The sequence below is a fragment of the Dreissena polymorpha genome, chromosome 8 (genome assembly GCF_020536995.1).
Source record: "Dreissena polymorpha isolate Duluth1 chromosome 8, UMN_Dpol_1.0, whole genome shotgun sequence".
In the NCBI taxonomy this organism is placed as follows: Eukaryota; Metazoa; Mollusca; class Bivalvia; order Myida; family Dreissenidae; genus Dreissena; species Dreissena polymorpha.
The window spans coordinates 2,374,910-2,389,723 of NC_068362.1; the positions used below are offsets into that span (position 1 = coordinate 2,374,910).

The following is a 14,814-nucleotide window of genomic DNA, read 5'->3' on the forward strand; positions in this document are numbered from 1 at the left end:
TTCTGTAAATAGACATATTAATATTTTTGCTGTATATTTTACAATTTGTTTGCATAATTTGCGCAGCCACATGCCCTATTACCCATGGGCCTATGCTATGACCATATAAGACGTGTCCTGGTCTGCACAGGCTTATCAGAGAAAAAACTTTCCGCTTTTAAAGGAAATCACTTCTGATAAAAAATTCAGTTTAGGCAGAAAATGTCATCCCTGATTAGCCTGTGCAGATTTCACAGGCTAATCTGGGATGACACTTTAGGCATAGCATTAAGCCCAGTTTTCACAGAGGGATGCTGACATACATGTACTAACACCCTTCCCAGATTGATGTAGTGCTTGAGGACCGCAAGTACATGTCTTGGGCCGACTGGGACTTCCCTGACCGGCCCTACATCAACCAGACGTTTGGAATCACTCGGGCCAAGACCCTGCTCAACAAGCTCCACTTCATGCTGGGAGCCGGCGACGTGGACACTGGCAGTGCCAGCGAGAGGCACAACTTCTCACAGGTTAATACCTTAATGATAAGTGTATTTGATGTTTTATCTATTTGAGTGGTGCTCTGTGAAAAAGGGCTTTAATGCATGTGCGTAAAATGTTGTCCCAGATTAGCCTGTGCAGTCCCCACAGGCTAATCAGGGACGACACTTACCGCTTTTATGGTATTTTTCATTTCAAGAAAGTCTCTTTTTAGCAAAAATCCAGTTTAGGCGGACAGTGTTGTCCCTGATTAGCCTGTGTGGACTGCAGAGGCTAATCTGGGATGAGACTTTACCCACATGCATGGAACCCCCTTTTCACAGAGCATGGCCCATTTATTTTAGCTTATTGCATCGAAAGCCTAAGGCTAATTTAAATGGTCTTGAGTCTGTTTTATGGGTAGAACCAGTACATGATGTATTTTTTGAAAGAACGCACCCACAGAGGGATCGAACCTGTGACTACCCGGTTGCTAGGCGGGCACCATAATCACTATACCAAGTTATCCTCAAAGGAGTAAGTACAAGCCTCTTAAAGGCTCCCAAGCCGTTTTCTCCATATTACAAGTTTCATGAGGATCAGGAGAACAATCATAGGGAAATTTGCTTTGTGTGGAAAATCATGCAACATTGGCTGTGTGTGTGTAAAAATCTTGGAAATATGCTTTTTCTTCATAAGTAATGGAAAATTGCCTAGAAAAGAATTGAGTCATGCAAATCTTGATTTTATGTTGAAATTTTCAAAGATTGTCATGGAAAGTAGAAAATATTAAAACAGGCCAATATGTACTTTTAGAAAATCAAGTAAAATAAGTAAAATATAGATACTAGTGTACCTTTTTAGGATAGAATGTTTTAATTGCTTTTGGTTACAAGTGATAATTTATTATGATGATAAATATGAGACTTGCTCTGGGAAAAAAGGCTTATGGCATATGCATAAAGTATCTTAAAAGATTAGCCTGTGCCCTTTGCACAGGCTTTCAGGCACAACACTTTCCACCTACATTGGATTTTATTTACCAGAGACCTCTTTTAAACAAAAATACAATAAGAGCAGAAAGTGTCTTCCTTGATAAGCCTGACAATCTTTACAGGCAAATCTGGAAAAACACTTAAGGCACATGCATTAAGTTCAGTTTTCCAAATGCAAAACTCTTTTTAATGTCATAAATACATACCTGCTATCCCTAGCTATACCTTTCTAGGTGGGTTAGCTTCTCCAGAAATCTTCAAGTGCCGGAATTCGGCCACCTCTCCTACTGAAAACAGATTCAGGTTAAACATAGTACAATGTAACCTTACCGGAAATCAAGAACCGTAACTCATCTTACTTTTCTGGAAAAACACCGTGCAGATGGCCATTTTCTATTGGCTTTAAATTTGGACTTTAAGTTAAATTCTGCGTGATGGAATTGGGTTTGAAATGAATGAATTGTATAATTTATCGTTTCTGCTTCATTCAGAAATTTTTTCTTGTATTATTTTGTTGATAATTTATTGTTTTTAAGACACTTTTTACCGTTTTTTTCCATGTGCTCATGATTTGAGCACGAGGATTTTGTGATTTTTGTCAACAAGTTTTTGACAATTTTGTACATTGTAAATACTTTGTTTAACTGATTATTTCAGTTATTTTTTTCTTTTTACATTGTTTTCTTATGCGGATTCTCTTTTTGTTCTACTTTCAGAATAAGAATGAGTTTACAAACTAGCGATTTAAGGTACATTAAGGCTTCGTGGGATTTCCACAAGACTTGTTTGTCATGCACTAATTGTTCCTTTGAACATAAATGGTCTGTTTGTAGTGCGTGAGACGATGCGACGTAGCAGAAAGCAATCCATCGCAGAACGTTTTCTAAGCAGAAAACATGCAGATGAACCTTCATCAGATGAGAAATTTCCGGTGACTTTACAGCAGACGTCAGATGATCAATTGCAGCATCAGTCACCGCGTATAACTTTAATTGTTTTCAGCTTTGCTGGGTATTTTGTACTTGCTCATGTACATGAGCAGGTACTTATCGTGATCTTCATCAATAGGTAATTGAGAAGATTTGTACTGTGTAAATTTTCTTCAGATGTGTTACAAGATCATGCATAGCGTGTTCTGCTAATACATTGACAGAATGTTTATCATTTGCCATTGTGTGCAATAATGATTTTACTTTCCATATGACAATTTAAATTATGGTCATTTGAATTTTAATCTGTTTTGAATAAAACTTTGTTTAATTTACAATTTTCGGCAGTCGTATTATAGGTTATAGGTACTTTTGACTTTCTCTTTTATAGTAATAATAAGAGAATGTTAATTATTTTCATTATGGGCAAATAATGATTTTATGTACCGTATGATAATCTGGTCTGTGACCAGTTTATTGTTGAATATGTTTTGCTCTTGTCTTTCATATAATCGACTACATGATGGTCGCAGATACAAGAGTGGATTAATACTCGGTGACTTTGAAGACCACAGATAACATATTGCAGCATCAGTCACCGGGCAAAATGGCGATCGTACTTTACCATCGGAAAGTCGATCAACATCAGACCATATGGCGACAACCGTCAGCTGGTCTTTGCCTGATGGCATTGGTCAAGGACATCAACCAATGCCAGACCAATTGGCACCCGCCATACGGTCATTATCCGGTGACAACGCTGGTCATGTCATGACCGGTACGTCACCGGGGACCGGTCCGATCAACATCAGACCATATGGCGACAACCGTCAGCTGGTCTTTGCCTGATGGCATTGGTCAAGGACATCAACCAATGCCAGACCAATTGGCACCCGCCATACGTTCATTATCCGGTGACAACGCTGGTCATGTCATGACCGGTACGTCACCGGGGACCGGTCCGATCAATATCAGACCATATGGCGACAACCGTCAGCTGGTCTTTGCCTGATGGCATTGGTCAAGGACATCAACCAATGCCAGACCAATTGGCACCCGCCATACGGTCATTATCCGGTGACAACGCTGGTCATGTCATGACCGGTACGTCACCGGGGACCGGTCCAGGCAACAACCGGTCATCGGGGACCGTTCTGGTCACCGGTCCGACCAACCGGTCAACGGAGACCGGTCCGGTCACCAGTCAACAGTCCGACCCACCGGTCAACGGAGACCGGTCTGGTCACCGGTCCAACCCACCGGTCAATGAAGACCGGTCCGGTCACCGGTCCGACCCACCGGTCACCGGTCAACAGAGACCGGTCCGGTCACTGGTCAACATAGACCGGTCCAGTCACCGGTCCGACTAACCGGTCACCGTTCATCTGTTACTGATGACCGGTCCTACCCACCAGGCACAGGTCACCGGTCATCTGTTACTGATTACCGGTCTGACTCACTGGTCATCTGGTACTGATGTCCAGTCTGGTCACTGGTCAGTACTACCGGTCACCGGTCAATACTACACCGGTCACCGAACACCGGTCAACATGCACCGATCATTAACCAGTCAACAGTTGCTAGTCACCGGTCAACGATCAGGAACAGACGTTCTTCTTCTTCTTCGGATTATTCCACTTCTACGTCGTCGAATTCACATTTGTCGTCGACTAGTTCCGATTATAGAGGTAGACGTCAGACACGCTCTTATTCATCAAGCAGTCCTCATTCCCGTCATCGTTATGATCAATATCGATCATCTCGATCATCACGGAAACGACACTCGAGGATACGTTATTCGTAGCCGTTCTAGCTCGCGGCGTCGTAGCCGTTCTAGATCTCGGCATCACAGGAATAATGGTCATAGACAAGCTTCACTGAAGCATTGTCATTCCAACTTTTATGACCGGTCTCATTACTATCCTATTTCTGATTGTAATGTCTCCTTACCCCATGCACCAGTTCCCAGTGTGATGTCAACACATGTTGCATTGACTGATCCGATTTTACAGCCCTTCAAATCTGGTGTTCATCTCACCACAACGGCTGTTTTGTCTGCCCCGAGGGTATCTACTACTATTCCTTTAGAAAACCCCGGTTGCTACTCTGTCTTTGCGTGACACATGGGGTCAAGATTCCTTTGGACAATATGTACCTGTCACTTGTGATTATTTACGGTCTATTTCCAGTTTTAATTATCAGTGTGATGACTTTGCGGATAGTCATTCTTCGTTACCAGAGAATCATCATTTGGTGAAGGATAATCCTCCGATCATTCCTACCATAGACTATGGTCGAGAATTGGCAACATCAGTCATTGGGTATAGGGCAAGATGGAGATCGTACTATGCTAACTTCTTTAGAAAGTCGATCAACATCAGACCATATGGTGATAACCGTCAGCCGGTCTATACCCGATGGCATTGGTCAAGGAATATGACCAATGCCAGACCATTTGGCAGACGCCATACGGTCATTGCCTGGTGACAACACTGGTCATAGTATGACCGGTAAGTCACCGGGGACTGGTCCGGTCACCAGTCCATGGCACTGGTTACCGGTCTGTGGTACCGGTCAACGGGGACCGGTCCGGTCCGTGGCACCGGTCACCGGGGACCGGTCCGGTCGCCGGTCAACAATCTGTGGTACTGGGGACCAGTCCGGTCACCGGTCCATTGTACCGAACACCGGTCACTGGGGACCGGTCACTGGGGACCGGTCACTGGGGACCGGTCACTGGGGACCGGTCACCGGTTCATGACACCGGTCACCGATCACTGGGGACCAGTCCGGTCACCGGTCATCGGTCTTCTATCAAAAGTGACCGGTCCGGTCACCGGTCAATACCACCAGTCACCAGGGACTGGTCCGGTACTACCGGTCACCGGCCAATAACACCGATCACCAGGGACCGGTCCAGTCACCGGTCAATACTACCGGTCACCGGTCAACAGTCAGTACTATCAGTCAACAGTCACAGTTCACCGGTCATCATTCGAGAAAGAGACATTGATCATCTTCATCAGACTATTCCTCCTCCTCTTCTTCTTCAAAGGCATCTGAGTCGTCAACTAGTACTGACAAAAGAGGTAGACGTTGTTCACGATCTTCTTTATCGAGTAGCCCTCATTCACAGTGTTGATATGATGGTACTGATCATCTTGAGACTCTAGGAGATGTTATTCTAGAAGACGTCGTTTTCATCGAAGCCGATCTGTTTCTCGGCATCGTAGGGATAAAACTCGTCGTAATGCTTCACATAAACAGTGTCGCTCTGACTACACTTATCCTACACAGTACTATCCTGTCTCGAATTGTAATGTTGCTGTACCCTGTGTACCAGATCCAGTTTCCAGTTTAACATTATCAAATGTTGCTTTGACTGGTACTACTTCCCAGACTTTGTCTTCTGGTGTTGTTCTCACCACTACAGATACTTACTCTGCTCCACGGGTTTCAGCTACGCTACCTGTTCGGAAACCTCCTTCTGCGACATAGTCTAATCCGGACACTTTATGGCTTCAAGATTCCTATGGACAATTCGTTCCAGTCAATCCTGATAATTTACCGTCATCTTCCGGTTTTAATTATCAGGGTGTTGATTGGGTAGATGGTCATTCATCATTAACAGATACTGGCAATCTGGTGTATGATAATCGGCCTAGTATTTCTAATTCTGTTTCCGCTGATTCTTTGCACACTTCTGGTGTTGTAGACAATGAGGCCGATTCAGAGACAGATTCCAATGATGACAGGGATCAAATATTGTCATCAATTAATCGGATCTATGAAATGATATTTCAAAATCTTGGTGAATATTATTGCCCAAGACCTGTGGAAATGTCTACTAATTCGACGATCTCTATCAAGAAAAAATAGTCCGTATATTTGATTCCAACAGGCTTTCTAAGGATGCTTCTTGCATTGATACACGCCTTCCTTTTGGTTTGACTGTTTTATCAGTATTTCAATCCTTGGAATCAGCTAAGTGTCTTAGGATTTATCTAATCCTAAGCATAATGAACGGACTAGAAGCTACAAACCTCACACAGTTTGTTTGAAATGGTCCCCGGACAATCTGTTATCGCAGATTCCAATTCTTCCGGAGTTAATACCAAGACTCTTGTGTGATGGTGTCAACAGACAACACATCAGTTGTGACTTACATTCAGGCACAGGGGGAACACATTCTCACTCCCTGTATCTGGAAACTAAGGAATTACTTGTTCTTGCAAGACGCTAAACATTTTTCTTCTAGCATAATATATTCCAGGTCGTTTCAACGCTCTGGCGGATTGTTGTCTCGCAAACACCAATTACTTCCATCGGAGTGGACACTTCATCAGGAAGGACCAATCAGATTTTTCTCATGTTTGGTTATTCTATGGTCGACCTATTTGCAACCAGACACAATCACAGACTCCCTCTGTATGTGAGTCCGGTTTACGATCCAGCAGCGTGTTCAGTAGACGCGTTTTTGTTCAATTCGGACCAACTGGACGCTTAAGCTTATCTCCCATTCTGATTCCCCAAATATTAGCGAAAATCAGGGTGAGTTTGTGTAGCATACTCCTGATCGCCCCTTGGTGGCCCAGGAGATCGTGGTTAATGATCTTCTCAGTCTCCTGTACGATTATCCCAGGACACTTCCTCACAGATCAGATCTTCTGTCTCAAGAGGCAGACTAAATGCGGATCCAGCAATGTTCCACCTACACGTCTGGCTGTTATCAGGCAACCTCTGCAGAAGAAACGCTTTTCTGTCAGGGCTTCAACCCTTGTTGCTTCTGCAAGGAGAAAAGTTCACTAGAGCAGTCTATGATGCTTGATGAAAACTCTTCTCTAATTGGTATATTCGAGGGAAATTGATCCCCTCAATCCCTCTGCTAGACGCATAGCGGATTTTCTCATCTATCTTTTTGATGATAAGATACCTTCTCTTAGCTCCATCAAAGGATATACATCTATGATTTCGCATACATTGGCATTTACTTAATCATCACAAGTCTGTGCTGATCCAGTGATTTCAGAACTAATACGATCTATGGAACTTAAACGTCCTGTTTCTCGTACACTTGCGCCTAAATGAGATTTGGCTTGTGTTCTTGATTCTCTAGATCAAGCTTCTTTACAGTTTCTATCTTGGAAGACAGTTTTCCTTCTTACTATGGCTTCAGCCAAAAGGAGAAGTGAAATTCATGCTCTGTCTATCGAGGATGGTCATCTTTCGTTTTCATTCCTCAGATGGATCTGTAACCTTGTTATATGAGCCAGGATTCCTTGCTAAAAATCAACTCCCCTCTATGGCTTCTAACCCTTTAAAGTTCCAAGTCTTTTTAATACTTGTGGACATGAAGATGATGATAGAGTTCTTTGCCCAGTCAGGGCGTTAAATTCTATTTTAAAAGAGTAAAGTCTATTCAGGTTCTCGTAAGAGACTTTTCATTCTGTTAAAAAGGGGGGATGTGTCTGCAGCTTCGATTTCTCGTTGGGTAACCTCGACTATTAAGAAGGCGTATTCATCTCTCTCATCTAGGGATTAATCCCTTTAAGATCAGACTGCATGAATTAAGAGCTCTTTCGGCTTCGTGGCATATATTAATAATGTTCCACTTTCTGAAGTGCTTCAAGCTGCTTTTGGAGGAATCCTACCACCTTTTCCTCATTCTATCTTCGTTCTCTTGAGTGTCAACAGGACAATTTATATATGTTGGGTCCTCTTGTGGTTGCTTAAACGGTAGTTTCTTCCATGGCGTAAATGTACTGGTCCTGTTCAGAAATTAAGTACAATACTGTACTAACGAATATTGTATGAGGACACATTTCTGCTATCTCTGGCTGAAAAACCTGATTATGGGTTTTTGCTGTGATGGGAAAATATAACGAGAACCTCCCGCCACAGCTACAAAATCAGCTAGGGATAGCAAGTATGTATTTATGACATTAAAACAAATTTTCTTAAAATAAAATTCATTTTAATTATTAAATACTTATCTGCTATTGGTTAGTCCCACCTCCCAACCCCGCTCATCGTTTTATATTTTCATAATTGTATGAAAAGTAAGATGAGTTACGGTTCTTGATTTCCAGTTAGGTTACATTGTACTATGTTTAACCTGAATCTGTTTTCAGTAGGAGAGGTGGCCAAATTCCGGCACTTGAAGATTTCTGGAGAAGCTAACCCACCTAGAAAGGTATAGCTAGGGATAGCAGGTAAGTATTTAATAATTAAAATGAATTTTATTTTAAGAAAATTTGTATTAATTTTTATAATGAATAAGATTTTGTAACTAAAATCAATGGCCACTCAAACATTTTTTCATACAAATATTTCACTAGTATCCAAATTTTACTTGATTTTCTTAAATATTTTATAAACTTATTATGCCACTGTTGATTTCTTCCCAGGTCTATGTAGACCAGATAGATGGGGACACTGTGTCCGTGACTCGACACAACCCGGTCACCCATCAGTCGATCGTGCTCGTGGCCCGCACTGCCTTCCATCAACCCAAGGATCCCACAACCACGCCACACATACGACCTGTCATCATACAGGGCAAGTGTCATGTATTGAACTTTTTTATTTATTTTTTCCATTTGATATATTTCATTATCCTGTGTGAGGGTCAAGGGCATCCCACTCCACACCGTACATAGTTTGCAAGCAATGATTGCATAGTATAACAACATTTAAATATTTGTTTATTAATAACATTTACAAAATAATACAATAATATCTGTGAAGGTCGAGGGCATCCCACTTCACACTGCGCATAGTTCGCAAGCAATTTATGCATATTATTATCATCAATTGCTTTTACATTACAATACTAACAATATTGGTTTAACAAATAATTATTTGATTAGGAAAGTTTCTTGGTTGTTATTCACTTTTATTTATAGTTTTTTTTTTTTTAAAGTGTTTGAGAATGAATTGGAGAATCATCTTACCTGTTACTGATGGCAAATTTATTGTTATAATTGTTTATTGTTGTTAACTGTTGTGTACTGTTACTGTTGTTTAATTATTGTTTTTCCACATAAATAATTTAATACTGTTTATTTGTATAACCCATGTGTATGTTCCAGGAGTGATAGAGTCGATCTTGTTTGAGATCCAAACCTGCCACACTGAGGCTTATGCCTATAGCAAAGACCCAGACTTCATCAACGGCATGCCAGACTATTACCTCAAAATGCAGGAGAACATCCCACCCAGTCTCAGCAAGCTGGTCTCCGTGGAAACAAGCCCTGACGGAAAGTTCAGCATTGTGAATCTGAACACTTTCACCCCTGGCAGCGTGATTGCATTCAAGTGAGGCTTCATAGGGTGTATAAAATGTCCTTTTTCTGGGAAAAGAGGGTTTAATGCACATGTGTAAAGAGTTTTCACAGGGTCTGCACAGGCTAATCAGGGATGACACTTTCCACCTGAGTTGTATTTTCTCTAAGAAGAGAATACTTAAAGAAAAAATCCATTGAAGCCGAAAGTGTCATTACCGGATTAGCCTGTGTTGATTGCACTTTCTGATCTGGGAACACACTTTATATACATCCTGTGTTGATTGCACTTTCTGATCTGGGAACACACTTTATATACATCCTGGGTTGACTGCACTTTCTGATCTGGGAACACACTTTATATACATCCTGTGTTGATTGCACTTTCTGATCTTAATTGATTTTAATTTAAGAAAAAAAGATTAACTGAACAATTTTACGGGAATAATAATAATGCCATGAGGTCCAAATAACGTCTTTTCACAGTAGACCAGTACAAATTATTGATAAAGCTTTAAAATAAATTTCCAGTGTTTAAAACAGAGAATTACAAGTTTTGAGTTACTTATGTTATCATATTTATCCTATTTGCATAGTATTAACCCCTATCTATGTTTAAGATAGCGGTGTGTGTAAGTTGCATATATTTGTCAGTATGTCGATTTCAGTATCAAAACTATTGTATTATGTAAGCCTTATTGTGGGACTTGATGCATGTGCTTTAGGTGTCCCAGATTAGCCTGTGCAGTCTGCACAGGCTAATCAGGGATAACACTTTCCGATGTTATGGTTTTTGTTCTTTAAAGGAAGTCTCTTTTAAAAGGAAATCTATTCATAGCGGAAAGTGTTGTGTGGACTGCAAAGACCAATCAGGGACGACACTTAACACTTGCCCAGATTTCCCAGAATGTGACTAATTTTTTTTTAGAAGTGTTCTGCCAGCCAAAGCCCACAAGGCCATTCTGGAGCTACGTCGAGGCCTGGGACAGTTTGGGTACATGATGAGGTCCTACAGTGGACGGACGATGTTTGATGAGACGTTTGACACCTCCAATTTCCGTGCCATAGTTTCCAACTTGACCCTGGCGGACCTCAACACTGTCTTGTTCCGTTGCCATAGCGAAGAGGAGGCTGATGGGAAGGGGTTTGGCGTCTACAACGTCCCTGGTTATGGCGATATCAAATTCTGCGGTCTCCTTGGTATGTTCTTTCTATGCTTATAATAACATAATGCACAATCATTTTTATATGTCTGCATAAAAATACGTGTTTTTTTCAAAAAAGGGTAATATCGTGGAACGTAAATTTGTGGAATCTGTATTGGTAATTCCCCGATATGTTTGTTACATGTGTCTTAATTAAATAGGGGGTGGTTATCGCATGCCAATTCACTAGTCCACTGTTTAGATAAACAACCAAATGCAAATCAATATGTTTTTATTTCCTTTCTATAAAGGCACAGCAACTTTTTTTAATCAGGTGTTGATCACACATCTTTTATTGTCTTCTTTCCGACGTGTGTGAGCTAATAAAAGTGCAAAATTCCCTGACAAGAAACAATACACACACTGGGCATGAAGGGTGTAATCAATTAGCGCTCTGTGCTACCTAAACTAAGTCAGTCTTGAATATGAGCAGGGTCTTGATGCATGTCTTAAGGCTATTCAGGGATGACACTTTCTGCTTGTATCGTGTTTTTTGTTTAAAGGAAGTCTCTTCTTAGCAAATATCCCCTGTAGGAGGAAAGTGTTGTCCCTGATCAGCCTGTGTGGACTGCACACGCCAATCTGGGACGCTGTATGCCTGTGTTGCTGTCTATCTAGAAAAATGAAGCAAAATTGTAAACAAAATTTTTAACTAGAAGAAATAATTAACTTTATGTGAGAAATAGCCAAGAGCTCAGTATATGGGCCATGCTCTGAAAAAAAGGGGTTGAATTCATGTGCGTAAAGTGTCGTCCCAGATTAGCATGTGCGGACTGCACAGGCTATTCTGGGACAACACTTAATGCACATGCATTCAACCCCTTTTTCACATAGCATGGCTCACATTTATCACAGCTTTGAATTCAAAGTGATGCTGTTCTTCATTGCAGGGGTGTCTACTGTCCTTGGCTCAATCAGAGCCCACAATGATCTAGGTCACGCACTGTGTAACAACCTACGGGAGGGTGATTGGCTGCCTTCGTACATTGCCAAACGTTTACTGGTCCATCCTGGGACCTACCATGTGAGTGTCCACAACAAATAGCACAAGATTCTTATGGGAGTTTTTACCTTTTCTTCATTGTTCATCATTTTCTATCGTGTAAAGTCCATAGTCAAGACATTTTGCTATTTAATATCTAATGCCCAACTATCATAATTGGCTCTAGTTGACATCATACCAAACAATGAAACAAAACTGTAGAGTCATTATTTTCAAACTAAAATAATTTTAACTTCATAATCTGTAAACTATCTGTTTGAAATGTTGTTACTTGAATACATGCTAATTTTACCCAAATCACACAAATGTTACGGTCCATTTATTTATTATGTATCTGCCACTTTTTCACAAATTCATATGGTTTTAAAAACACATGCGTGTTGTGTTACCCAATTAATGCAAACCAAGAGAATTCTGATAAAGGCAACTATTTGAAAATAAAAGGCCATTTTTTTTAGAAGAAAATCTGGGTGTGAGTAAATTAAGAGTCAAAAAAGATACTTATTTTGGCAAATACTGTGAATGTCTGAAAACTAAGAGTAATTATGGCAGTAAACCAGGTTGCCCTGATAGCAGATATGGTGTCCACCTAGCAACCGGGAGGTCACAGGTTCAATCCTCACTGTGGGAGCGTTCTTTTGATGGCTCCCATAGACATCAAGTACAGGTTCAATCCCCACTTTGGGAGCGTTCTTTTGATGGCTCCCATAGACACCAAGTACAGGTTCAATCCTCACTGTGGGAGCGTTCTTTTGATTGCTCCCATAGACACCAAGTACAGGTTCAATCCCCACTTTGGGAGCATTCTTTTGATGGCTCCCATAGACATCAAGTACAGGTTCAATCCCCACTGTGGGAGCGTTCTTTTGATGGCTCCCATAGACATCAAGTACAGGTTCAATCCCCACTTTGGGAGCGTTCTTTTGATGGCTCCCATAGACATCAAGTACAGGTTCAATCCCCACTTTGGGAGCGTTCTTTTGATGGCTCCCATAGACACCAAGTACAGGTTCAATCCCCACTGTGGAAGCGTTCTTTTGATGGCTCCCATAGACATCAAGTACTGGTTCAATCCCCACTGTGGAAGCGTTCTTTTGATGGCTCCCATAGACATCAAGTACAGGTTCAATCCCCACTGTGGAAGCGTTCTTTTGATGGCTCCCATAGACATCAAGTACAGGTTCAATCCCCACTTTGGGAGCGTTCTTTTGATGGCTCCCATAGACACCAAGTACAGGTTCAATCCCCACTGTGGAAGCGTTCTTTTGATGGCTCCCATAGACATCAAGTACTGGTTCAATCCCCACTGTGGAAGCGTTCTTTTGATGGCTCCCATAGACATCAAGTACTGGTTCAATCCCCACTTTGGAAACGTTCTTTTGATGGCTCCCATAGACATCAAGTACAGGTTCAATCCCCACTGTGGGAGCGTTCTTTTGATGGCTCCCATAGACATCAAGTACTGGTTCAATCCCCACTTTGGGAGCGTTCTTTTGATGGCTCCCATAGACATCAAGTACAGGTTCAATCCCCACTGTGGAAGCGTTCTTTTGATGGCTCCCATAGACATCAAGTACAGGTTCAATCCCCACTTTGGGAGCGTTCTTTTGATGGCTCCCATAGACATCAAGTACAGGTTCAATCCCCACTTTGGGAGCGTTCTTTTGATGGCTCCCATAGACATCAAGTACAGGTTCAATCCCCACTGTGGGAGCATTCTTTTGATGGCTCCCATAGACATCAAGTACAGGTTCAATCCCCACTGTGGAAGCGTTCTTTTGATGGCTCCCATAGACATCAAGTACAGGTTCAATCCCCACTTTGGGAGCGTTCTTTTGATGGCTCCCATAGACATCAAGTACAGGTTCAATCCCCACTGTGGGAGCGTTCTTTTGATGGCTCCCATAGACATCAAGTACAGGTTCAATCCCCACTGTGGGAGCGTTCTTTTGATGGCTCCCATAGACATCAAGTACAGGTTCAATCCCCACTGTGGAAGCGTTCTTTTGATGGCTCCCATAGACATCAAGTACAGGTTCAATCCCCACTGTGGGAGCGTTCTTTTGATGGCTCCCATAGACATCAAGTACAGGTTCAATCCCCACTTTGGGAGCGTTCTTTTGATGGCTCCCATAGACATCAAGTACAGGTTCAATCCCCACTGTGGGAGCGTTCTTTTGATGGCTCCCATAGACACCAAGTACAGGTTCAATCCCCACTGTGGGAGAGTTCTTTTGATGGCTCCCATAGACATCAAGTACAGGTTCAATCCCCACTGTGGAAGCGTTCTTTTGATGGCTCCCATAGACATCAAGTACAGGTTCAATCCTCACTTTGGGAGCGTTCTTTTGATGGCTCCCATAGACATCAAGTACAGGTTCAATCCCCACTGTGGAAGCGTTCTTTTGATGGCTCCCATAGACATCAAGTACAGGTTCAATCCTCACTGTGGGAGCGTTCTTTTGATGGCTCCCATAGACATCAAGTACAGGTTCAATCCCCACTGTGGAAGCGTTCTTTTGATGGCTCCCATAGACATCAAGTACTGGTTCAATCCCCACTTTGGGAGCGTTCTTTTGATGGCTCCCATAGACATCAAGTACAGGTTCAATCCCCACTTTGGGAGCGTTCTTTTGATGGCTCCCATAGACATCAAGTACAGGTTCAATCCCCACTTTGGGAGCGTTCTTTTGATGGCTCCCATAGACATCAAGTACAGGTTCAATCCCCACTTTGGGAGCGTTCTTTTGATGGCTCCCATAGACATCAAGTACAGGTTCAATCCTCACTTTGGGAGCGTTCTTTTGATGGCTCCCATAGACATCAAGTACAGGTTCAATCCCCACTGTGGGAGCGTTCTTTTGATGGCTCCCATAGACATCAAGTACAGGTTCAATCCCCACTGTGGAAGCGTTCTTTTGATGGCTCCCATAGACATCA

At 42.1% G+C, this 14,814-nt stretch overlaps 1 protein-coding gene across 1 annotated transcript in view; it reads left to right on the forward strand.

Annotated features, from left to right (window-relative positions):
* Positions 1-14,814, forward strand: part of LOC127842912 (glycogen debranching enzyme-like) — an 81,112-nt gene that overhangs the window by 26,944 nt on the left and 39,354 nt on the right. Inside the window, exons 13-17 of the mRNA XM_052372725.1 lie at positions 324-509; positions 8,791-8,941; positions 9,475-9,700; positions 10,595-10,866; positions 11,762-11,895. Of these exons, the coding sequence (XP_052228685.1) occupies positions 324-509; positions 8,791-8,941; positions 9,475-9,700; positions 10,595-10,866; positions 11,762-11,895 (969 nt within the window). The remainder of the gene's footprint in view (positions 1-323; positions 510-8,790; positions 8,942-9,474; positions 9,701-10,594; positions 10,867-11,761; positions 11,896-14,814) is intronic.